Raw genomic sequence first — 24,782 nt, 5'->3', positions numbered from 1 at the left:
CAATTCCCATGTTGTGAAAGCTAAATTATAGTGTGTGTGTGTGAAGTGCTGATTTTACTGCTCTGGTTTAGATCAGTGCCCAGTATAGGTGATTGAGAGGGGGAACTGGTCATCCAGTGGGAATCCCAGGCAGTCCTTAGTGAAGTAATAATCTAAGCAACCATGAAGAAGATGGTGACTAAAGCTTGGCAAGCTTAAAGTTGCATACGTACAAGCGTAACAGTGATTTGTATCTCTTGGAGGAGTCTTACCAGGTAAATAGGTCATTAGAGCAGCCTCTTTGCGGGAGTGGGGAGTTTGGAGCTGGGTGCAGGTTCATGTACCCCACCCAGCTCTTTGGGGGCTTTGAGAAGGAGGATGTGCTTGAAGAGTGCTGCTCATCAAGCACGGCTTAATGACTTTAGGTAATAGGTAAAGAAAGGTGATGAGCAAAGTTCTTGGAAGTAGTACTTGAAAGTAGTTACTGAGCCACACTGGACTGGGTCCTCCTGTGTGTACTGAAGGATGGAGGAGCCTTGTTAACCTCCAGTGCCTTTGTAGAAACAGCTCTTGTGTCTTTATAAACTCAGTGTTTATGCTCCTGTTTGGGTTGATAAGGAGACAGTGCTTCTGTAAGACCTTGTTTTGGCATGTCCTCAACTTGTCTTCATTGCACTGCTCCTATTACTGTGGGTTCCTTCCATCTGTTTTGCATCATGTACCGAGCTCGGTACGAGAGATCTGTGCCTTTTCCAGGGATGCTTTGCTGCTCCTGCTGTACTCACAGTGCTGCTAGGGTTTGGAGTCAGCCCTGCTGTGATCAGTTGCCTTACACTGGGGCAGAAATACACTAACGTAATACTGAATCAAGTTCTCAATTTTTGAAAGAGGTGGAGACGCTAATTAATTTTCACAGAGCCCCTGCAGCTAGAGAAGCCGAACTGCTGAAAGTTGCATGGTGAGACAGAAATGTGATTAGGATTTCGTGCTCTAATAGTGTAGTGTCAGATGCCTTACCAAAGCAATCCTGAGTACTCTCTGGTAGAAAATCTCTTGTTCATGAACAGGCAAGAGTGAGACCTATTGCCATGCAGTCTTACATTGTCTATTCTTTATGGTAGTTTATTTTTGATAAGCGACAGCACATTTTAATGTAATTGTTAACACGCCTAATTTGCAGTCACACAGTCGTATCGATAATAATGGAGAGTTGTTCACAGGTAATAAATTAGCATACTGTGGCACTAGCAGAACTATGGTTCTCAGTATATTGTTTCCTGATCAAGAATTCAGTAGTTAAATATACGCAGCAGTGGGCTGAGAACAAGCTGTTCATTTCTGCTGCAAGCAGTACCAGTGGACCGGAGTAATCATAGCTCCCAAAAGCAGGACTGATTTTATTGATTTTAAATAGGCTTTCATTATAGGACTGAGCCTATTACAATTGCAAGGAGTATCACTGCCGTTCGTATTCACGGCGTTGTCTGAAGGGAAGGAGAGGTATTGTTGATGTGATGCAGAGGATGCTTGTCCCTCAGAGTGTTATAACCTGTTCTGCTGAAACATCTGAATTCATTTAAAAGTACTTCAGGCTTTTTTCCTATGTGATTAGTTTTAATTTTTTTTAGAAATGCTGTTAGAGCCAGCCACAGTTTTGAAATTTTAGACTCTGAGGACTTCTCTGAGGAGTAGAGGTCTTGCTTATTGATTGGCATCTGACTTACGGACAAGCTGTATTTTGCCCCATGTTGTTAAAGGACTCTTTGGAAAAGTTCATGTCTCTTTCTATAGACTAATGTAAAGAAGACGAACGTAAGATCCGGTGAATAAACTGTTAAGTCTGAGGTATTAATGTATTCAAGTTATAATTAGTTAAGAACACATGCTGTTACCAGAAATGCGTCATTAATCTGCATGGAGCAGTTTGTGGCTATTTGCTGCTAAATTAGTGACACTTAAAAGCAGTCTTTTTTTGTATTGTTTTGAATGTTAAAGAGAATCTTAAACCGTGACACACAAAAAAAAAACCAACAAAAAGAGCTGTGCACACTTAAAGAGCAGTCTGTTTTGTTGTTTGAGTTTGGGTTTTGGGGGGTTTTGGCTTTGTTTTGTTTTTTTGAATTTACACAAAGGCTTGTCAGTCCGTGGACGTAAACAGAAGTTCATTGAAGCATTAATTACCAGCTGCAGTGCTGTTGAAAATGTTATACTGTGCTTCATGGTGGTGTAAAAGACACATTGCTTCTGCTAGGTTCTTTTCAAATCCTGTATTTATAACTACAGAGCCCTGCTTAAACTTTTTACCAGTGTTACTACAGCAGTTTAGAAGGGGGTAATTATTCAATTACATTTACAGCTTTTTGTTTGTAATAGGTTTAATATTGACTTTGCATACTGCTTTATAAATAATATATTTCTTTTTATTAGAGCCTACAAGCGAAGGTGAATTACTTCACATATTCCATCTAAACCCACATTTTTCTTTTGGGATAGTCTTTCATAATGTAATTGGGGAGTTCGGGCAGGAGATAGCATGAAAACGTTGTGTGCGCATTTCTAGAAACCGGCTCTTTAAATAAAATGGTGATGTTAAGCAGTGAATCAAGTTGGTAAGTACTGAATGATCAAGCCTGGTTACGGTAAAATAAGATCTGGCTGCTTTACTTCATTTTACAGAGCTTGGGCAAATAACTATCGAATTAAATTGCTTCCTGTTGGTTTCCCCCAGGGCCAGAAGAACCTACTGTACTGTGCTCTGCTGAGCTGCTCTATTGATTAGTTCTTCAGGTCTAATCTTTACATGGTTATGCTTCCTTTCTGGTGTGTTTGTTTATGTTTTTGATAGTTGTTTTTCTGAAGTTATTGTATTGCCTTGATAATCCTCTAGTGGATTATAAAAATGTACACATTAATTCCTTTCCCTGACTTCATTTGTCGTAGCCAAACGAAGATTATCGGCACTCGTGTAGCGTGCTGGTTAGGAGTGAGGGTAATGATTGCTCACATAATTGATATCACGTATCACTGACAAACAAAACTCACGTTGGCACCTAAAACTGATCTAATTAAATGCTTGCAGCATCTATTAACAATACTATATTAGATTCTTTATCACAGCACCTATTGTGAGTTTAGAGTTTGCTTCTGCAGGTTGGAAAGTGATTTATAGTTTTAATTCATCTTAATTTCTGTGCTTAGGAAACACTTGATATAAAACTTTTTGTTGCATTTAAATTTCCTTGTTATCTGCCTAGCAGTGGCGTGAGTAATGGGGAGCCCGCGACATGAATATATGAGAATGCATGAAGTATGTTCCAGGAGAGTGCTTTTAAGGGTCAGAATGATATATGTTCAATGTTGCTGAATGGATAAACATGTGGAGGGGTTTTGCCTTGAGGAGCTTGGAAATCAGGCATCTCTTAATACAGTGCCTCCAATACCTGTGTTAAAAATGTGGGTTTGTCCTGATGCAAGAAATGGAATATTTCTTTCATGATATTTGTTCTTTCCTAACATTCAACTTCTGTGTTCTAGTTGTTGAAATTTATTATACCAGAACTTTGAAATGACGCTGTGTCAGTGCTGGTCTGCACCAAGAATTGCCACACCTCCAACCTGTAAAATATTTTTACCTACCACGAGTCTAGAAAGTATGTGTTTCTTTGAATTAAAGTATCTGTATGCTCTGTGTCATGTAAACAGTTATTCTCATGTTGTCTTGCCCACCTGCAAAGAGTATTGTGATTTATAAGTGTGACCCAATCCATATGTCACTGAAACCAGAAATTTCATCAGACTTGGGGGGAAATTGGCTCAGTCACAAAAGGTTCATTACTAAGATGCTGTTACACTCACGTTGCCAAAGATTCAAGCGGTGCCTCACAAACAGATGAATGTGTTGTCACAGCTACTGCCCTTGCTCTGCACTGACCTGGCCTTTGGAGATGGAGATTTCTCCTTCTAGGACCACATTCGTAGCTTTGTTTACGTGTGTTCAGAGCAAGGAATGGAATTTGTTTTCCTTGATGAGGATTTGTTTCTTGTGCATTCAAGACAAAATATGATCTGCTTCAGTTTTTTAAAACTGTGCCAGAGTATAAGCCATCAAAATGTATGCTGGTTTGTTGTGCAGGCACTGTAGCATTAATAGCATTTCTTTGGTCTAAATAATGACATATTTATCCAGCTAACAAGTAGTGTATATTTATCCTTTAAGTTCCTTGAACGGTTCTTTTTTGCAAGGTTGCTTTATAAAAATGCTGAATTGACTCTTGTTCTATTGCTCACTGGTTCTGAACAACTCTTTTTTTGTTGTTGGTTTTTTTTTTTTAAGAGTCTAACCTGGAAATGGTTTTTAAACTTGCACTGACAAGCTCGATAAATGACACACGATACATTAGCGGCGTGCTTTTCTTTTACAGAGGCAAAGGAAATAGTTCTGAAGGCACAGATTCTGGCTGGAGGGAGAGGAAAGGGTATTTTCAATAGTGGATTGAAAGGAGGAGTTCATCTAACTAAAGAGTAAGTCTTTAAAGCTGAAAAATCATAAATTGCTTCTGGTTTAATATTTAAGCTGTTTACAATATCTGTGTGACTGTTTCTTTTAATATCTTTCAATAAACTACCCTTTTTCCTTTGTTTGTAGCCCTAAGACTGTTGAACAGCTTGCTAAACAGATGATTGGGTACAATCTGTCAACAAAGCAGACTCCAAAGGATGGTGTGACAGTTAAAAAGGTAAGATTTCTGTATCTTGAAAGTTGAGGACTGTGTGCAGCTGCAATTTTGCATTAATGTGCTGGGATATGTTGAACAGATTTTTTATTTTTTTTTCATTCCTTTTCCAGTGCCTGATTGATTACATCTAGTTGATGAAAGGAAAAAAATAATGGTGGCTACTTTTAGTTTCTTTGTGTGTGTATGTATTTTGTCTATCAGTTTCAACATACCTAGTGTTAGAAAAATGAATCCAGTTTTGCTACCTGTGTTGAAGGGAATCCTTCATCATAGCTTCATCCTTCATCAAATACATACTTAATGCCAGCATAACTGTGTGTTGCATTAGCTGCACATGCCTGTTGACGTTCTGCTTAGAGAAGTAATACGTACATGATTACCTGGTGTAGTAATATCATCTGTATTTCATTCATCATCAGCTTTGGGCAGCTGTTGTTAAAGACAGTGAGAGATGACTTTGCATGACAATGATTTCAATTTAAAAAGGAAAGCGGAACAAAAAACAAAACTGGACCTCCCCCTCAAAAAAACAGCAGCAGAATCTAAATGTAGATTCTTCCTAACTTGTTGCAGGTACAGAGTGAAATATGGTCATAGTAGTGGTTCAGCTAATATGTGGCAGTCAGTTTACCTATGATGGTGCATACTGTAAGGTGCCAAGACTCACTTCAGCATAAATGTATTGCTCTGATAAATGTATGTGCCTAAATAAGAAGAGCGTAGATAGCCCTTCAGTAAGTCAGGAAATCCTAACAATTACCCATCTCCTATATTTTTATCTCACTTTGTTTCACTGAGCAAGGATCTTCCTGCAGATATGTAATAAAGAGCCACACTGTATTTGATGCTAGGAGATAATTTAGCATGAGCTGAAGGGAGCTGCAGTTCACTTTTTAATATATTGTGAACATCTTGGTGTATTAGCATAGAAAGGGAGCACCTGTCTGGGAAGATGGTGTCTAATGAGGGCTGGAGGAAGGTGCTCTTCTCTTGGGGAGCGAGGAGAGCAGATTACCATCACTCCTCATAGCTATTGTTAAAAAGAAATGCTGGATATTGTAAAGAAGGAACAGTATTACCGCTACGGAATGTCTGTCAGAGATTGTGATAATATTAAGGATATAAAAAAAAGGATATACATATCTCATATTAAGGCAGTTTGCTTTGAAAATTTTGTATTATAAAGGCAGCTTTCTATTATAAATTATTTGAGTTTATTCTTTTGCCCTGGTGGGTCTACTCTGAATACATCAGTACAGGAAATTTCACTCTTTTGTCTGAGCGCAAGTCTGTTTATACATTTACATATTCAGTTCTGAAAAAGAAGCTTCTAATTTTCTTTGAAATTCATAGAAATGAAGGACAGGTATGGGTGTTGGGATTTTTTGAAATGAATTATTGAAAGTCTTTATATCAAGATGACTTTTGTACCATATATAGAATAGCTATAGAAGATTTAACTTGTAATTGCCTTCCTCCCCACTCACACGTTGCTTGGATGAAGAAGCAGTTGTGAAGGGTAAGCAGCTGGGCCATGGGTGAAGTTTGCACTACTGAACTTCAGGTATTTATTTTGGTCATATAGAAAAGTATATAGTCTTGATAAACTGTGTATTTTTCCTTTGCTATAGAGTTACATGGAAACTTTTCAGGTCACAGCTTGTGCAAGTATTTTGATGCTTGGTAAACTGGTGTGATGCTTTTCACTGAGAGAAGCTGATCATCTGTTCTCATAGATTTCCACTCTGATTGTACTGCTGGCTTTTAAAAGCCTTGGGCCAATTCATATCTTCATCGCATATGTATGTTACAAGTTAATAGTATGGTTTTTATTTTTGGTATTGAGATCTTGATCCCTGATAATTTATGGTGAGAGCATGCACCCTGTTCTAAGTTAATTAATTACATAACAGTTTTGGTATCCTAATGGTTTCCCCATTGCTTGTTAGACAGGAAAGAAAGCATGCTTAAAATTATACATCTAGGTCATCAAAACACCATTTCCCAGAAAAAGATAATATCTTAAAAGCATTTATCTTTTCCAAAGTTAGCTCACTCTAGGATCTTCAAAGTACTTAAAGGAGTTGAGGCATTCAGGCTTGTGGTATCAGAACTATGCTGAAATTTTAATCATGGGTCAAACCACCGTAGTGTGATTAAAAGTATAAGTTTAACTATGTTTAAGATGTCATTCAATGCAGTGGATGGTCAGTGCACCAAAAATGGTGGACAGATACTTGGAGGAAGTTGATAATTAACAGATGGCATTTTTGATTTTAAGGCATAAGCTTTTGCTGCATGTGTTTGTAAGAATATGTGTACACGTACTTAAAGGAAATTGCAGTTCAGGAAGAAAAGAGAAGGCATGTTTTTAGGTTTTGTGTCTGAAACTTTTGGATGTTCTGGAAACTTTGAGTGAACTTACGTTTCAAAAAAAAGTGATAAAAGTTTTTCAGAAGGAAGATAGTTAAGTGAATCAATGAGCTAGTGTCAAGTCAGGGAGTGAAAGTTACATACCTTTTACATGTATTTGTAAGGAAGGAATAGAAGATAGAAATTTTCTACCATTAGAATAATTTTGGAGCAGTAAATGGAGTTTTCAGCTTGCTTGCTCAGTTTGTGCACCTACTATGGAATTTAAAGCATGTTTGTTCTCCTTTAGATTGATGTTTCTCAAATAAATAGCAGTCTCTTCAGTTCCCTTGTAATTTGGAAGCTATTTTGTGAGTTTACATAAAATCCTCTTATGGCAGCTTGGAATTTGGAGAGGCTGGTTATCTGAAAAGACAGTCTTCTCTTATCATGACAACCTGAGAATTTGCTACCTATGTTTTTCTCTCCAAGCAATAACAGAATTAACATTTTGAATATTTGATTCAGTATAAAAGAGCTGTTATAGTTACCCTTGTGAAATTAGATGTGTGCCTTGAACTTTTAGTTAATGAGTTGTTTTTAAAAAGGAAAGCTTGAAGTTGTCAGGAAGTTTAAAGAAAACTGGTATTTCCCCAGGACATTTTAAATATAAACCTGATGTGGTAAATAGATAATGATGCTTCACATGCTTTATCATAAGCAAAACAGAAAAAATACAAGAAGAGTCAACAGTCTGTAGATTCATTTATACTACCCTTGACTGTTCATTACTGTGTTTGCGTTAGTTTTGTCATGTGAATGGTAGGTAGACTTTAACAAATAATATTTAAAGACCTTGAACACCAATTTCCTTGGCTTTGCTCTGCATCAAACAAGGAGGATGTTGCACAGCTTGATGATTTTTTTACTCTACAATAAGCTTGTCTGCTGCAGAGTAGGTATACTCTCCACAGTTTTTTGAATTAAAACAAAAAAGTATTTGATGATGTTGACGTGGTTGATTAGCAATAGTGAGGACATTTGGGTTGGAAGTAGTGGCTGGAAAAATACCTATTTTAATAATGCAAGTTCCACCTGCTGTGCTTGCAAATGTATTCCTTGAGACTCATTGAGTGGATTTGCATCCTAAGGCTGATCCTGAGCACTGTGGAACCTGTCTGAGCAGCTCTAACAAGCTCTAGTAGGACCAACTGGGTTTATTTGGCGGGTTTCTAAAGCGATTGACTCACTTTTTCAGATACACTGATGCATGGTGTCTAAGAAGCTGAAAACATACATGCAGGTAAAGAGATTAGTAGTACCAATTCAAGGATGCTTTCCATATACTTGCTTGCTAATTTGACAAAGCTTGGCAGGTAGCCAAGCTGTGTTTCTGAAGTGGGCTTTCAGCATCCCTTTATAGTAGCTTAAAATAAGCAGATGCTTTTAAGTAGTACCATAGTTTTCTGCATTCTTAGTTGTCTCCTTCACCCTAGTTTTTTTTAGTTTGCTATTGAACACTCACTTAATTGAACTATTCCTTTGCGTTGCCCAGTGTTCAATGAATAAAGCAAGGTAAAAGTAGAAGGAAACAAAATTACTATAAAGCAAATGTATTGCAAGTCAAAAAAAACCCATAAAGAAATAACATCTTTCCTTCCGTTGTGAGCACAGATGGTTTTATTTGATTCCTTGTCTCTTACTTTTTTTTTTCCCTGTTCTGTTAAGATGTACAGCCTGACAGAAGGTACGTACGCTCTTTCTTATGTACTCTGGAGTAGAATGTCAAAAAAAGCAACTTGGGTGAAAGTATAGTGCATCTCTCTTGTTTATGGTCCTTGAACTATGAAAACCCCAGCAGTATTTATTTGATGGAACACATCTTCTTGGGTAGGCAGAGTTTTAAGACTGCGGATGTATACATGCCTCTTGGACCTAAGGAGTTTGAACTGATGACTGATAAAATGAATTCCACCTGATGTTTTGTCTAGAGTGATGATCTTTGTCTACAGTCATTGTAGAAAGCCATTTCCACTTAGTCCTTCTTAATTGTAGTAATCTAAGAGAAGTGGTACTGCTGTAACTTCCATTGCAAGATAGGAAATAGCAGCTCTACTGAGGAAGAATGTAGTTGGTTGTTGTAAAGGAGAAGCTGTAGTACTAATTAAATTGCAGAGGTGGCTGCCTAAGTTCTAGTTCGAAAAGCGAAACTGCCATGCAGAGCAGAACTACAGTCTTTGCACCTTAGATTATGACACCTGTTATGGTCATAAGGAAGAACTAGTAATGATCGTAGACAGATTTTTCTTCTAAGATAAGGAGTATTTGGGAGAATTTAGTGTTCTTGCATCATCCTTTACCAAGTATAAAATTACTTAATGTCTGAAATGACTTCAGTAGCCGTTGTAAAACCATTGCAAAAATTGACAGTTCAGATGAAGAGAAAGGTATAGTAATTGTAATACTAAAAGGAAAAGGACTTTGACTTTGGCATGTTTTTGGGAGGAGAAGAAAATTCAACAAAGGTTATATATGGCCATTTCCCCCCAGTTTTAATGATGTTATTTATTTATAGGTTCCAAACACGTAGGATTTGAATCGTCTGTTTTGTTGCATGCTGACGTAGCTGTCAAATACTGATACAAAAGGGCTCTGTAGCTTGTAGTAATAAACAGAAAATAGTAGCTCTTTGGAAAAATAATTTTTAATGTTTCTACATTGTGCCAGTAACTGAAGGTCACACCTCTGTTTGCCTCTGTAAACTGAAAGTAAAAAGCTGGATGGCAGAATTATCTGTAAACTCAGGAAATACTTAGGCAGGGCAGGAATTCAATGCTGAGATTACAAGCGTAGGATGTCTTCTGTCAGAACGAGGGAGAAAACCTGAGCCTCGGGCTTTACTGGTGAGGAACGGTGCTACCGATGAGATGCATTTGAAAGCCAACGCTCCCTCTCTAACATCTCTGTCATTTGCAAACCGTGGTCCTGAGTGACTCAAGTTTTTCTGGGGGCAGCGTGTCAAAGTGCTTGTTGGGAATGAGAAGGGATGTGGAGGTGTCCTGTGTGAACACAGCAGCAGCTCCGATTCTCTTGGAGAAAAACTAACAACTGGGTCTGCCTGGTTTTCACCTCTTGTTAGACCAGCAACATCAGAGAAGTCTCTTGTTTCGGGAGAGAGGGTTTCTTGGGAAAAAGATCACTGGGTTGTAATATCTTGTAACAGCAGTGAAACAGGTGTTTCTTTTCAGGGTAGCAGGTATCAAAGTGCTGCATTTTAAGGCACTGCAGGAAACGTGAGCAGCTGTGTTCTGAGCTTCACCAGCTGGATGGACCAGTCAGAACTGTCGCTGGTTTTCATTTCTTTTTTAATTTTTTTTTTTCCCTTCTCTATGTTCATTTTTTCCCTTCTCTATGTTCATTTTTAGGTGATGGTTGCAGAAGCACTGAATATTTCCAGGGAAACATACTTTGCAATTTTGATGGACAGAGCCTGCAATGGACCTGTGATGGTTGGCAGTCCACAGGGTGGTGTTGACATAGAAGAAGTTGCAGCTACTAGCCCAGAACTTATCTTTAAGGTATTAAGATAGTATTTTACATGAAAATTTTTTCCCTGACAGTTATCTAAAAGAATATATTTTTCCTACCCCTTTCTCCTTCTATTTCTCCTTCTTCCACGTGAGGAAAGAAGACAATAAAACCAATTTTGCGTTTCACACAAATGAGGGGATCACACATTTAACAGCTGGTTTTGTTAGTGTTTATGTCTCCAGCTCAATTAGAAAAGCTTAAGTTACCTGTTGTATATGTTAATACTAATATCTGAAATGTTTTGTGAATGAGTTTCGCTTTCAGGAAGGTACACAGCTTTTTCACAAGTGGGTCAGTGCCAGTACGGTTATTGGTTTTCTGGTTGTTTTTTTTCTAATCAAGAGACTCACTATTTATTTCTTTGTACCTGAATGACTTTTGCATCTGAAATACAGCTGTTGTAATTGCTTTCTTAACGATGACTAAATTTAATTATTTTTTTATGTTACTGTGGCATGACAACGAGTAGACAAGTTATTCATCTGGGAAAACAATTGACACAATCAAGTATAATTAATCAAAAAATTGTAAAAATATTTAATGTGCATTTTAAAATTAGATAAACTTCACAGTGTTACTGGGCAGTGACACCTATTGCCTTGAAAATATTCCAGAAGATGTCATAAAAATTAACAGACTAAATATTCGTCAACGCCATCTGTACAGTAATTAAAAGTGAAAACTGGTGTCACATTGTCTTGTCAGCATGCCACCCTGAAGAATTATATATTATTTGGAAGGGCTGGTTCTTAGTCGATGTGGTAATTATAATGTACCCTATAGGCAGCTGCCGTAGCCTCAGTCTCAGAGTGCTTTGGCAAACAGCCATGCTTCAATTACTAATTTGCAAATGTATACTGTTTTCCTTTTGAAGTTATAAATCTCCATTCGGATGGAATATTTAGTTATATTTATGCACACTATTGTTACAGGAGGAAATAGATATTTTTGAAGGCGTGAAGGATCATCAGGCATTGCAGATGGCAAAAAATTTGGGTTTCAAAGGACCTTTGCAACAACAGGTAACTTGACTCTCTCAGTTTTTAGTGAAGACTTCGTAACCTGGCTACACAATAACTGTTTCCCAAATAAATGAGAAAGGTTGAGTGTCCATTAGATCAGGACCATTTTGACATTTTAAGTACTAAATTGTACCTGTATATATATAATTGTCACCAGGCTGTAGCAGTTTGAATAAGGACCTTATTGTTCCAAGGTGAAAGTCCCTGGTCTTTGAAGTAATTGGTGACATCATACTGTTACACTGCATGGGATTCTTTTGATTTCATTGGAATTCCATTGGAGTGAATTACATGGGTAGAATTTTTTGGAAAACTTTTCTGTTAATATGAGGAGAAGTAAAAGTGTGTCTGTGTGTAACTGAAACTTTTGTGTAATTGAAACCTTCCCCCCCCCCGCCCCGATCTTCGTCTCAAAACCAAAAGGCTCCCAGCTTTTTCTGTACATATTGGAATTTCATATTGTGCACAAATATGCAAGATATTTTGCCTTTATGGATCATTGTGCAGAGAAGAGAAAGCTTGTTTAAGCTACTTCTGCATGTTTGGGTTTTTTTCCGTAGTGTCTGTCATTTTTGTAGAACTCCTTTATTTTTAATTCAGCAGTTTTAATTATTTTCCATCCCAACCGTGCAATTAACAAATGCATAATCATTAAGTTGATTAACACATGTTTGAAGTTTTAGCTGTATATCTAATGAGGAGAAATGATTATGTAGAACCTTTCAACCCTTGAAGAGTTCTGGTACTTAATAATTAACAGCAGTATATGGACTTTGCAACAATACATTTAAATAATGCTTCAGTGAATGCTTTTCTTTCCTTGTGCTATCAACTCAAAGGAATTTGCTGAAGCACGTGGACATACTTTTTATTCAGACAATCCTAGTACTTACTTATATATTCACTATTTCTAGGTTGGAATTTTATGCTTTGCCTTGAAAAGCCTCAGTACTTGTAGACCTTGAGAAAGAGAAATGTTGACATTAAGCTGCCTGATTCAGAGAGGCGGTAAACGATGGAGCAGCCCTTAAGAGAAGTTAAGCAATTCTGGTGATCTGTTAGAATTACAGCAGAGTACTAGGGCAACAACAGCTTTTCAGGTTGCCCAGAATCAGCGTGGGCTTGCACAGTGGGACTCGCTCCCCAGCGTCACCGTTGACGGCCTTAACCTGTGCAGGATTAGGATAATTTGTCAGTCGGAGCATTCGTGCCCAGGAAGCTTCTGCGTTGGTGGGTGCAGATTTATAACTGATTATTTATTTTTTTAAAAAGGTTAAAACCACTGAGAGTGCTTCAGCTGATGACTTTTGAGCAGGGAAGGCTTCGTAAAGCAATTTGTATGCTGTTTCTGAACTGTAACTCTTTACCGAGCCTTAGTCGCGTTGGTCCCAAACTGGCTGTGGCGCTGCGTGTTGGCCCTGAGCCAAGAACATCCCTCACCATGCTCCTGGTGTAGTGCAGTACCGGTGTGGAGTCTTTCTCTTATAATTTCTTCATCAAAACATTTCAGACTGATGGAGGAAGGAGGAATGTATGTTTTGACTGAAGCCAGTAATGTGCACGTACTGCTTTACGGTTTCTGATTTTAGACCGATTAACGTGAATGCAACTTAGCTCTCAGCCTACTGGAGAATGCGCCCTTGCGAACTGTTTGGCACTTTTCAAATTACACTTGTCGTAATCATTGTGCTGTTTATTTTGTAGAAAATCTCCAGTTCGCGTAGTCTTTAAACGCACACTGACTAAATGCTATGCAGCATCCTAACACTACTTTAGAGCTGGTTTAGATGCTATATAAATATGATTAAGAAAAAAGAAATAAAAGCAGTAGTTATCTAGATCTAATGTGCAATTCAATATATTAAAAATAATCAATAATGGTTTGCCTTTACTTGAAAACATTAACTTTTGTTTTTCTGTGTGGTAATTGTAAATTGCTTGATCAAATTTAGGCGGCAGATCAAATTAAGAAGCTGTATAATCTTTTCTTGAAAATTGATGCCACTCAGGTTGAAGTGAATCCCTTTGGTGAAACTCCAGAAGGGCAAGGTAAGAAATTGAAAGAAACAAACGGATTCATTATAATTCTTTATTTGTGCAAACTGTAAATTAAATTGCATAGAAGGCTGTAGCAGCAGCCTTGCATTAATTTCATTTTGTGATGTAATTTAAGCAACATTCATAAATATTCCCATGGCAGATTTTACATTTCGATACCTTTTGTTGTGCCACACAAATACTGAAAGTGTTAACCTCTATGTGTTAGGCCTGGTGAGAAACAGCAGCATTTTCTGCTCTTTGTACAAAGTTGAGGTTTTCTTGGGTTTATTTTGTGGTTTTTGCTATTTGTGAACACGTGGGGGAGTTACAATTTTAAGTGCCTGACTCTGCAACCTACTAGAGGACAGGAGAAATTCCAGCTGGAACCAGATACTTCGCTACATCCTTTGGGAAGAAAAAGGGCATCTGATCTGTTTTCACAATGAAGACAGTTCCAGCTTTTCACCAACTTTATAAAATATGCCTACAGATTAAAGTGGAAATTAGAAAATGGAAAGTTAAAGCTTTTACCTATTTTAACAGACATTAGGAATGTGACTGCTTAATTGTTGTTCTGGAAACTTTTTGGAAGATCAGTGCTATGTCATTTGAGAGCATGAGTTCCAGTACCAACTGAAAAAAATCAGCATTTTTTAAACAGTTTTCTGTGTGCCCACAGCTAGATTGTAAAACAAAGAGCTTTTCACTAGAAATCCCTATTCTTGGCTAAGTTGTTCAGGAATTCAGAAGCGGAATTGAGGCTAGAAACTATGCAGTCTCTTCCAGTTGTCCAGCCTTGGTTTTCCCTTTTTGTAAAAAAAACCCAAAATGCAAAAGAATTGATGGAGAATTGTCCCCCACTTCAGAGGAAAATTCTGCTGGTAATAAACTCTAAAAAGCTCTCAAAGATGTAAAAGAAAGCCTACCCCACCCTGTTTTATTAACACATCTTAAAAATGGTGCTCTTTGTTATTAACACAGGCTGTGGGACACTAAAACATGTAAAGTGATATTTGAAAAACAAATGTAAAAATTAATTTCTTGTCTATTAAGATATGAGGCTTAGTCAGAGACAATGATAAAAATGATTAAAAAACTGTTTTTCAGTTACATTAAGCTAGAAGAACATATTTATGGCTTAAATGTATGAATTCTACTTTGATAGCAGACCTTTTTGAATTCCTTTTTGATTGGGGGTGGGGTTTTTGGTATTCTTACCACCAGAATCCTTTAGCTCTCTGCTCAGGTTTTACCTTATGAGAATGATTTCCACCAAATTCTTTAACTGCTTTTATTTGAGTCTTTCACAGCACTGTGTGCTCAGACTTCCAGCTCATTTGAAGTACCTTAATAACGTGCACGTTGAATCAATAGTTTCTGCATTGTAAACCTCACTCAGCTTAATAAATAAGTGAAATTCTTAGGAACTAACTCTGTCTCCATTGGTTCTTATGCAATTTGCAAAATGTGTACTGGGGGAGAGAAACAAAGTCCTGCTCTTGACCTGTGTAGTTCTACTGTAGGCTGATTTTAAACAGAAATGGAAAACTTGCCGTCAGAACCCCACAGACTCCTATTTTCCCCTGTTTTTTAAATAGATCCATTGATGTCATTAAAACCAGTTGGGAATGAAGTGAGAAGGACATTCTCATTTTGTGTTGCACAATGAAGTTAAAGCAGAACCATGAAATAGGGCCTTGTAAAATGAATGCTCTGGATTTTTCGAGTTCTAGCAATGTGTAACACATGACACTTTTGACCTTTTGGAGACAAATGGGACCTTTAAAATAAGTATAACAAAAATTGCTGGAGCCTTCCCGCGGATTATGATGTGGACGTCAGAACAAATTCATGAGTATGTTTGTCTGCTGTGACTGATGCACATACCAAGTTTATTTTGTGGGTTCAAGACCATTGATACAGTGTAAGCAAAATTTCCTTCCTCTAAACTCAGTGAAAACGTTTTTTAGAGTACAATAATTGATCAAGGTACCTTAACGCTGCAGGGCAGTATGGAAGGTACCCAGTAGTCCTGTTGCTTAGAAATTGGGATAGCTATGACAATCGCCTCCTGTCAGGCAGAGAAATGAGCTTGAGGTGAGCTCTTGGTGCCAGGACTAGGCTGTTCGGGTATTCACCAGCTCAGATGGCCAGTACAGAAGCACTTCCCATTCTGTTCTTTTGGCAAAGGACAAAATTCTCAGTTTAGTACTTAACGTCATCTCAGCCACGCAATGCTGCAAGGCAGCCCTTGGAGTGTGTCGTGGACACTGTAGGCGTGTGTGTAGACACGAGAAGGAACTGAGAAGGGCAGAGGCAGCGCTGTCAGGTGATGGCACAGGGGCATCGCTGAGGTGCTGCAGATGTATTTGGCTGGGTACCAACAGAGAGGAAACTGGTAGGCAAACAGAGGCATGTGAAGGAGAGGACAGTTAGGAATGAGAGGAAATAAAACTAGTGGTCATAAAATATCCCAGCCAACCATGGTGATGGTGCTGGCTTTGCATCTTTGCTGGAGCACTGTGGGGTGGAAGAAATGAGCTGGTTTGGATAAGTTAACAACTTAGCTTTTCTGGAATGGATGTGCATATGTAGTGAGGAGGGCTTAATTTGAGGGATGGTGGGAGTTGTTATCCTCTTTTCTCTGAGGTTTTTCCCCATGTGTTTTGCATCCAGGAAGCTGAGGAGCAATAACAAAGTGGGTTTCAAGCTGTGAAAGCCATCTTACTAGCAGACACACACAGAAGTCTTCCTGTGCTTATTTCTTTCTTTGCTAGCAGTTACTCCATCTGAAATGTCTGAAAGAAGAATAAAGATAAAACAAATGGAAGAACATTCAAGTAGCTTAATGCAGCTATTTTTAATGATCAAATATAAGTCTCTGTTTGGAGACCATTATTCCTGTCAAAGTAACAGTTAAGATGGATTTATTTCTTGCTGTGCTTTGTTTTTTTTCATTTGTGTGAATTTCTATTAGAAAATACCTTGTTGTATGCATTTCCTTTTGTTTAATTTTGTCACAAATTCTGTGTTAACGCTATTGGGTCAGAAGCCTGGAACTGCCAATTTCTTTGGGTTTTTTTTTGTTTTATTTGCTCTCAGCATAAGCTGTTGAATTGGCAGTTGACAAAAATCCTACGCTGCTAGCAAAAACAACAGAAGTGCTCTGTGAATATAAGTCTTGGAGCTTTCTTTGTGATTTGTTTAGAAGGAAAATTAATTTTTATAATCTGTCATGCATGTAACCATGAGGTTTTGATGGTGAAAATGGTTTGATAAATATTAATGGGTGTTTTTCCTGCCACTTTGTACAACATGGCCTTTGTTAAAGATGAATGTTCTGTAGAAATGAGGTTCTATTAATGTGACATTGAGGATGTTAATGTCTAAGGTATACAGAGCTCTGAGTTGTTTTAGCAATTTAAGGAACTACAAGCTTAAAGATGAAAAATGGTACAGGTCTTAATTTATTGTTTAAAAAATTAAAGCAGCTCTAGTAGAGTAGGAGCATATTATGAACTTCAGACATTTCGCCTTTTGGCGGATACCCACGTTATGGTTGACTGGGTGAGATCTAGCTTCTTCCAAGAAAGATTTATTATACACAAACACTATTAATAGTTTTCTGAAACTGCAGTCAGTGAAATGAAATTTGATCCTGTTTTAATTTAGTTTTAATTTGATACTGGTGTTGGTTAGAAAACATCAGAAAAAAAACATCAGAAAACCAAAACAAGAAGACAGTAATGCAAATCAAAACAAACAGTTGAACTCTCATGTTTGTTTAAATGTTTTGTTTGCTATTTGCTTATGTATTTTACCCTAAATTAAGCAATTGTGTAATTTAAAGAAACACAAAAAAACCAAAACAACAACAAAGCGAGAGAGAGGTATTTGTCCACCAAAAAGACTGTGTGATTAGTTATTTTAATTGAAGGGTATCTATGTCAAAAACTAAAAATTGTCTCTTTAATTGGAGTTGACCTCCAGTTACAAAGACATATACAGTGAGCACGTGCACATGGACCGTGTATGTGTTTCGATAGAAGTATGAATCAGATCACAGTGGGAAGAAAAACTACTGGATTTTTCTGGATGCAGTATTTAAAGGCACTTAAATCTGATTGGTTTGCATTGAGAAAATCAATTATGTTTAGTTCAGTAATTATAACGTGGATATAGTACAAGTCAAATTACTTAAATACTGAAATGGTAAGTATATAGTCTTACATTTACTTAGAACATTTTAATCTAATGTGTGTTTGCTTATGCAAACCCATAGAAATAATGAGCCAATAAATAGGCAGATAACCAGTTCACTCTACACACATTTCTATTTCTCCTGGTTTGATGGGAATATTATGTCTACTGGCTAGTCTTTTGTATCTATTATTTAATATGGTCAGGTTTAGCTTCTTCTTAATTTGTTTTTACAACCATAGCAGGTGTTGACATTGAGAAGTTTTGTATTTACTTTCTAATTTTTCTTTAATTAAAAATCATCATTTGATCATTTTTAACCTACATTGACTTAAAGATGTTTTAATTCAAGTCTTTAGAGAAATATGGTGTGTATAGCTAATAACATTATAAATTAAAAATATGGCTCAGGAAAGCATTTTGTTTTGTTGAACTATAAGTGAACGCCTGTTCGCTTGCTTTAGATTGCTAGCCTGTTACTTGTTATATTGGTCATGCTTTCAAAGTATTGAAAGTAGACTCATAAAATTACTGCAGACCACCTGTCTAAATGATAAAAACCACCTTCGTAACTTATGGAAACTTTATTTAAAGCAAACACAGGGATCATCCTGCAACAAGGTGTGGAGATACTTGCTTTACTTTCTCTCAACATAGGATTTAAGGAAAACTTGCCCTTCTCTGCTGGACTCAATGCTTGGAACTTCAGCCCGTTGTATGTCAGCCCTCCCTGCTGTAGTATTTTTAATATTTCAGAATCTGTGACTAACTGTAATCTCTAAATGCCTCTGTGTTCTTTTATTTTTTTCCTTTAGTTGTTTGTTTTGATGCCAAGATAAACTTTGATGACAATGCAGAATTTAGGCAAAAAGAAATATTTGCCATGGATGACAAGTCTGAAAATGAGCCTATAGAGAACGAAGCTGCCAAATATGACTTAAAATATATAGGACTGGATGGAAATATTGCTTGCTTTGGTAAGAACAAATAAATCCAGAAGACATTTGAAGACAAATTCGTACTTGTTCAGTGTACAGACTGTTTACATTCTGACATTCGGTCCACCCTTGACAGTATTTCAGTCTCTTTTGCTGAGGTTTTCTGTCCTTTCCACAAGTTCTTGCAGGAATGGAACTAAAATTGTGATGAAAGGGTGATAACGGCGAGAGCAGACAGGCAGGGCACATGTGGTGTCAGAGAGAAGCTGGGCGAAGGGAGAAGCTTGTGAGGGTTCTACATTCTGAATTTTTAAGCTGATGAATTGGTCTTTTCAGTAATTAAAACAAGAAAAGTCATCAAAATTCGATCATTGACTTTCAAAATGAGACTGTGTTACTTAAAAGGAACTTCAAAAGCATGTGTGTAAAAACATGATATTGCCACGTACAATTGAATATTGAACTCCATTTCCCTTTAAGGAAAGCTGCTTAAAAAGCTGCGTGGTTGTTAAAAGGAAAATCCCAGGTTTTTATTTCCTGAAGTTTCTGTAGAACAGAAATTACTCTTGTGTTTAGAAGAGATAAGTAAAAAAATAATTTTCATTTTGTACTCTAAATAATTTTCATTTTGTACAAATTCTTTTAGCCAGTACAACATGGTGTTATGAGTCCAAGTGAATTTGGCTTTTTATCTCAGGTTGGTGAGAAAATGTCCAGCATTTACATTGCTTAGATATGTACTTTAACCACAAGTCTAGGAGATATTGATCATATGTTGCAGCTCATTCAGTGACGGTGAGACTTTAATCTCAATTTGAAGAAAGCCAAGCCACACACACTCCCAAAAATGAAAAACAACCAAACCCTCCAAAACCCAAACGAAAAAGGGCAACACTGTAGGGTATTATTTTTTAGTCTTGGGTATCGGTGTTAACTTACAGGTGACACAGAAGCCTTTGTCTAGCAGGAGCAATTTACTGGGCACAAATAATTCTCATCTACTTTTCCTGGTTCCTTGGGAGTCCAATGGGAATATTTTCAGACTGGCCTTTAAGGAAAGGCTGCATGTGGCACTTAATGCCATAGTCTAGCTGTTGCGATGCTGTTGAGTCATAGGCTGGACTTGATGATCTCAGAGGTCTTTTCCAGCCTCAACAATTCTGTGATTTTGTGTAACTACAAGGCCATTTCAGGAGCATCTGATATCTGTCTCCAAAATTTAGTTGTCTGAAGTACATAATACAAAGCATCATCTGCTGCTATCAAAATGATGGGAGGGGAGCTCATGGAGTTAATTTGTCCATTATGTCTTGTGAAGTTTTTGTGTCCTTTTTTTTCTTTTCTTTTTTTTATAAATCAGAAGTTACCGTGTTTCTGCAATTACCATTCCAGTGCTCATCCGTGCTTAAGTGAAGGTGCACATCAAAGTCCTAAAATTTATAGAGATTTCTTATTGAAGAAATCTGTATGTTGGTGCGTATGCACGGAACTTTGAATTATTCCTTGTCGGTCCCCATATGTTGCCTGGTCTAGTCGGGAGGTGGCGTCCCTGTCCACAACAGGGAGGTTGGACTAGATGATCTCTAAGGTCCCTTCCAGCCTGTGCCATTCTGTGATTCTATGATTTGTTGCATTGGGTATCCTTGAGTGGGTACTGACCTGTTAGAAATAGATGTTTGTGTAATGTTTTTAGCTGTGTTATGTGGTTGTGCTAAAAAATGTTTTAAGCCTTTTCTGAAATCTTATATATTTTCATGTGAAATATAAGCACTTGATATTTACAATTGCAGTCAATGGAGCTGGACTTGCAATGGCAACATGTGATATAATATCCTTGAACGGTGGAAAGCCAGCCAACTTCTTGGATCTCGGTGGAGGTGTGAAAGAAGCCCAGGTATATCAAGCATTCAAGCTGCTGACAGCTGATCCAAAGGTAATAAAAAAGCTGATTTTGGACCAGAAGCTTCCCTGTGCAGCAATACAGCTGTGCTTTAGGACTATGGATGATATACTGAAAAAATACAGATAATGGTGTGAAAACTGAGGATGAGTTGCTACAAGGGTCGTTTGGGAGCGAAATTTATTTCCCTGGGAACCACTACACTGACTTTTTAGTTCCTGATCTATGCTCAGGCTTGCTGGTCAGTCTTGAAAGGATACTTTGTCAAGGCAGTTCAACACAGAAATGCAGATATGGTAGTGCTGGGCATTGTAGTGCTGGGTGGCCTAAAGTGGAATTTGTGAGATTTAGATACCTAAAATGTCATTCCTAACAGTGTAGTGCCACACTAGAGTGAAAAGAAAAATGGGAATTAAGCAAATAGCGAGTTCTAAAGGCTCATTTGTCCTCCTAAGCTTGAGGTTCCTAAAATATCGTGATTCTGCATTGCAGGGTAGTCTGCGTTTTATTAACATTCAGAGGCTGGAATCGTAGCCTCGTACGTTGTACCACTTCCTTTTGCAGATGGAGGTGGAGTTGCTCTTTTCTTTTCGAACAACAGGAGAAGACATTAGTCTGTGTGTATTAAGTAGAAGTTATTTCTAGAGATGCTTCTTAGTGTGCTGAGGTCATTGGTCTACTTTGCAGATAGAAGTAGAACGTCTACTGAGAGACTATTGATCAGGCGTGGGCTTTGGAGCAGTGCCAGCTGACCATCCCTGCCAATGTGCAGTTCTGCTTTTGTGGGCAGCCAGAACTTAAGTTGCTGTAGATTTTTTTTTGCTAATGAAAATCAGCTGAAGGGCTTTGATCATCTTTTCCATCTCTGCTGATGTCCCAATTTCAGTGTTTTGCTTATTTTTGAGGATCTGGCTTTGTCTCCTTTATGTCTCTTTTTCTGTGCTTCCATCCATTTTCCTCACGTTCATTGTGTCTGTGATATTCGCACCTCTAAATACCACCTTCCCATGGAAATTTCATCACTATAATTGTATACAAAAAAGTGACAAAATGCTGAGACTTTACAAATACAGGTGGATATTGTTTGCAGCAAAATTTCAAGGCAAAATCAGCAACAAAATTGACAGTATGAAGTAAGCACAGGTTGGCTTTCTATTGTAAGTTGTAACTCTCCTTACTAGACAGTTGTATGCGATATTTAAAACTCTTCCTGAAAGCTCTTTCTTTCAAGGTCTTCCTGAATATTTTTGTGCTACCATAGACCTGGGTTGTGCTGACCTTTTGTATGTAGAGGTCTAAGTTTATGTTCTTCCCAAGAGCCACAGGAAGAGAACTGGTTGTGTCCTACTAAGTGATCTTACAAGCTTCAAGTCATTAACATGCCTCAAAGAACACAGGCCTGGAGAAGGAGAGAAGCAAGATATCTTGCCTGGGGCAGAAGGGAGGCAGGATGGGTCTTGAGATTCATGCTAGAAAGCCTTATAGTTTCCTTCATTGTCTGATACTGGTAGAAACTGTTATGCTTGTCTTCATTTGAATGAGTTTTAGCTATTCTCAGGACATTACATGAGGGTTTGTTTGTGTGTGTTTGAGCTGTTCTGCAGCGCGTGCTTCGTATGATGATCAAGGTTTGGCTGAGGCGTAATTTAGTTTTGCAACTTGTGTTAGTGGTGGAGAAGCAGGTGCAGTAAATTCTTAGATACACAACTTAGCTGTTAATTATCTCTATGCTAAATAGGTTCTTCTCTGCTACAGCGCAAACAGCAGGTATTAATTTTAGTGATGAAACTTCTGGGCTTAAACAATTTTAAAACAAAAAGGCATTTCAGTAGCTGTCATCTATATAACATCTGCATGCCCAACATTTAACTTGTAAATGTATCCATCTTCTATTATGTATTCTGCTTATATATTGCTGTTTAACACTGGCTGTTTACACCTGTCCTAATGAAGCTCTGCTAATTGAGACAGCGGGGCACAGTGAAAGGTACCATGGAAAGGACCTGAAAGAGTCCTTTATGCTTGTGTCTGCACAGCTGTAGCTGTGCCATTCCTGGCTTTGGCTGAAGATGCAGAAGGCTTTAGCCTAAACGCACCACAACTCATTCCTCATTAATTCGTTGCCTCCTCTCTTCCTTTTGAATGTCTTTTCTGATCTTTTCTTCATTCACAGGAAGAACAGCTCTGTTGAATTTCTCTTCTGCCTGTTCTCTTGATTGCATTCAGGGGAAAAAGGGAGGATGACTGCTTAGAGTCCCACTAGTCTCTGTTAGTGGGCATGGTGCAGGGGAATGAGGGGCCTTCCGAAAGCTATGTGCTCCAGCACCGTAGTCCATAGCAAACATGGATGCAAACACAGAGGTTACAGCATTGTTCGCCACAGATGCTGGATTTTTATTGAGATTTAATTCTGTCACCCGTACTTAAGTTGTTAACATTAGTTCTTCCGAGCCTAGCCCTGCACGTGACCACTCTTACCACAGCTCTTATTCCTGAGAGGCTTGCCAGGTTTAAGCGAGTCACTTCTGAACTGCTTCGTGTCAGCCCTTTCATTTTGACTGATTTGGCCTTTATGTTGTCACTGTGACCATTGGCAATGCTGTTTCAATTCCACAGGATATCTGGTGAAAAATTTCTATTAATGGTAACTGATGAATAATATATATGAGATTAAATTAGGATTAGGGAAAATATGCTGATATCCCAGTAAATAACAGGAGACTGTAGCAGCCCTGGCGGTTATATCAGCCTAACATCAAAGCTCTTGTTTTTCTTACTGCTCTGCAGTCAAATATTAATATATTTGCTCTCCATTTAAAAACAAAAAAAAAGCACCCAACAACATTTCATGGTTTTCTTCATTTTGTTCAGAAAATATAGCAAATGTCTGCCATTTCCACTCCAAATACAACATGTTCATTAGTATACAGTAAGATAGTTGAATGAATCCTCTCTTTTTCTTAACTAATGGGCTTTCAGTCCCAAGAGTCGCTGTGGCTGATGCAGCATTTGCAGTTTGTATCTGGTCAGTCATTGCCCTGCAACCTTTAACCTGATGCCCACTTTGTTTGCTTTTGGGAACTTGAAGGGCAATTAACTGTTGTAAATGTCTCCAAACAATGTTGAGCCTCAGAGGAAGACTAAACAAACAAACAAGAAAAGTCTGCAGGGCTGTAATATGGAGAAGCACTGTCTTTTAGCTGAGCTGAAATGTGTCACTGGCAGTGATAAGGATGTTGCAAGAGAAGAAATATTCCGGAAGGAAATGTTCTACTACACTTTGATTTCTTTCTCTCTCTATAGTTGTCTCTAAAACATCTGTTTTGTCTTAAAGAAAAAAAAAAAAAAAAAGAAGTATGCCATGATTTGATTTAGTGAAGTTGAGGATATTGTTTTTAAGAAAAATGAAGATCTTGGCTGTGTTGCTGCTGGTTTAATCTGGCTGTTGTCAATGTCTATAATTCTTAAAAAAAAAAAAAAAAAAAAGGTTTTTTTCATTGTAAAAGGTTACCCACTGGTTTTTGGATGGAAATGCTGTCTCTGGAGTCAGTGATCCTTTTATACTCTGCTGGTCTTGTTTGCAGTCTGCCACATCCAATACTTCCTAGGTCAGACAGGGCATTGCGATGATTCTGAATTCCTTTCTTTTCACTGTCTAAATTCCAGACTCTATTTTATTCATTTTTTTTTTCCTCCTTCCTGCCAGTCTTGTTTCTGAGTTTGTGCTGTGCATCTGCTTTGTCAGAGGATGAACAGTCTTCCCCCTGTTCAGGTAGTAACAAGAAAGGGAAAGATGGCTTGATTCTGGGTGTTCAAGCTGCTGGGAGGCACCGTGGGAGCTTCATTGCTCCTCTTTGTCCCACAGTCAAGGAGAAGAGGTTGTTTCCTTCAGTATTTCAGAGGTTCTGAGTGATGTCTGGCTCTCCCCTGTGTGTATGATAAAGTGCTATTTCATCCATCCTCACTGAAGTACTCATCGTTGAGTACTCTCACATCCTTACCAAGCTCGACAGGTGCTTGTTTT

General features: G+C 37.9%; 1 protein-coding gene across 1 annotated transcript in view; it reads left to right on the top strand.

Annotated features, from left to right (window-relative positions):
* The window catches only part of SUCLG2 (succinate-CoA ligase, GDP-forming, beta subunit), a gene marked incomplete at both ends in the record, with an annotated part of 94,341 nt that overhangs the window by 30,460 nt on the left and 39,099 nt on the right, over nucleotides 1–24,782 (top strand). Inside the window, 7 exons of the mRNA XM_009865227.1 lie at nucleotides 4,401–4,500; nucleotides 4,625–4,715; nucleotides 10,493–10,645; nucleotides 11,591–11,680; nucleotides 13,633–13,729; nucleotides 18,736–18,897; nucleotides 20,649–20,791. Coding sequence (XP_009863529.1) covers nucleotides 4,401–4,500; nucleotides 4,625–4,715; nucleotides 10,493–10,645; nucleotides 11,591–11,680; nucleotides 13,633–13,729; nucleotides 18,736–18,897; nucleotides 20,649–20,791 — 836 coding nt within the window. The remainder of the gene's footprint in view (nucleotides 1–4,400; nucleotides 4,501–4,624; nucleotides 4,716–10,492; nucleotides 10,646–11,590; nucleotides 11,681–13,632; nucleotides 13,730–18,735; nucleotides 18,898–20,648; nucleotides 20,792–24,782) is intronic.

This window comes from Apaloderma vittatum, unplaced genomic scaffold (genome assembly GCF_000703405.1).
Source record: "Apaloderma vittatum isolate BGI_N311 unplaced genomic scaffold, ASM70340v1 scaffold1062, whole genome shotgun sequence".
Classification (NCBI taxonomy): domain Eukaryota; kingdom Metazoa; phylum Chordata; class Aves; order Trogoniformes; family Trogonidae; genus Apaloderma; species Apaloderma vittatum.
The sequence above is the reverse complement of the archived record's forward strand: the minus strand, read 5'-3'. Positions and strand labels throughout refer to the sequence as shown.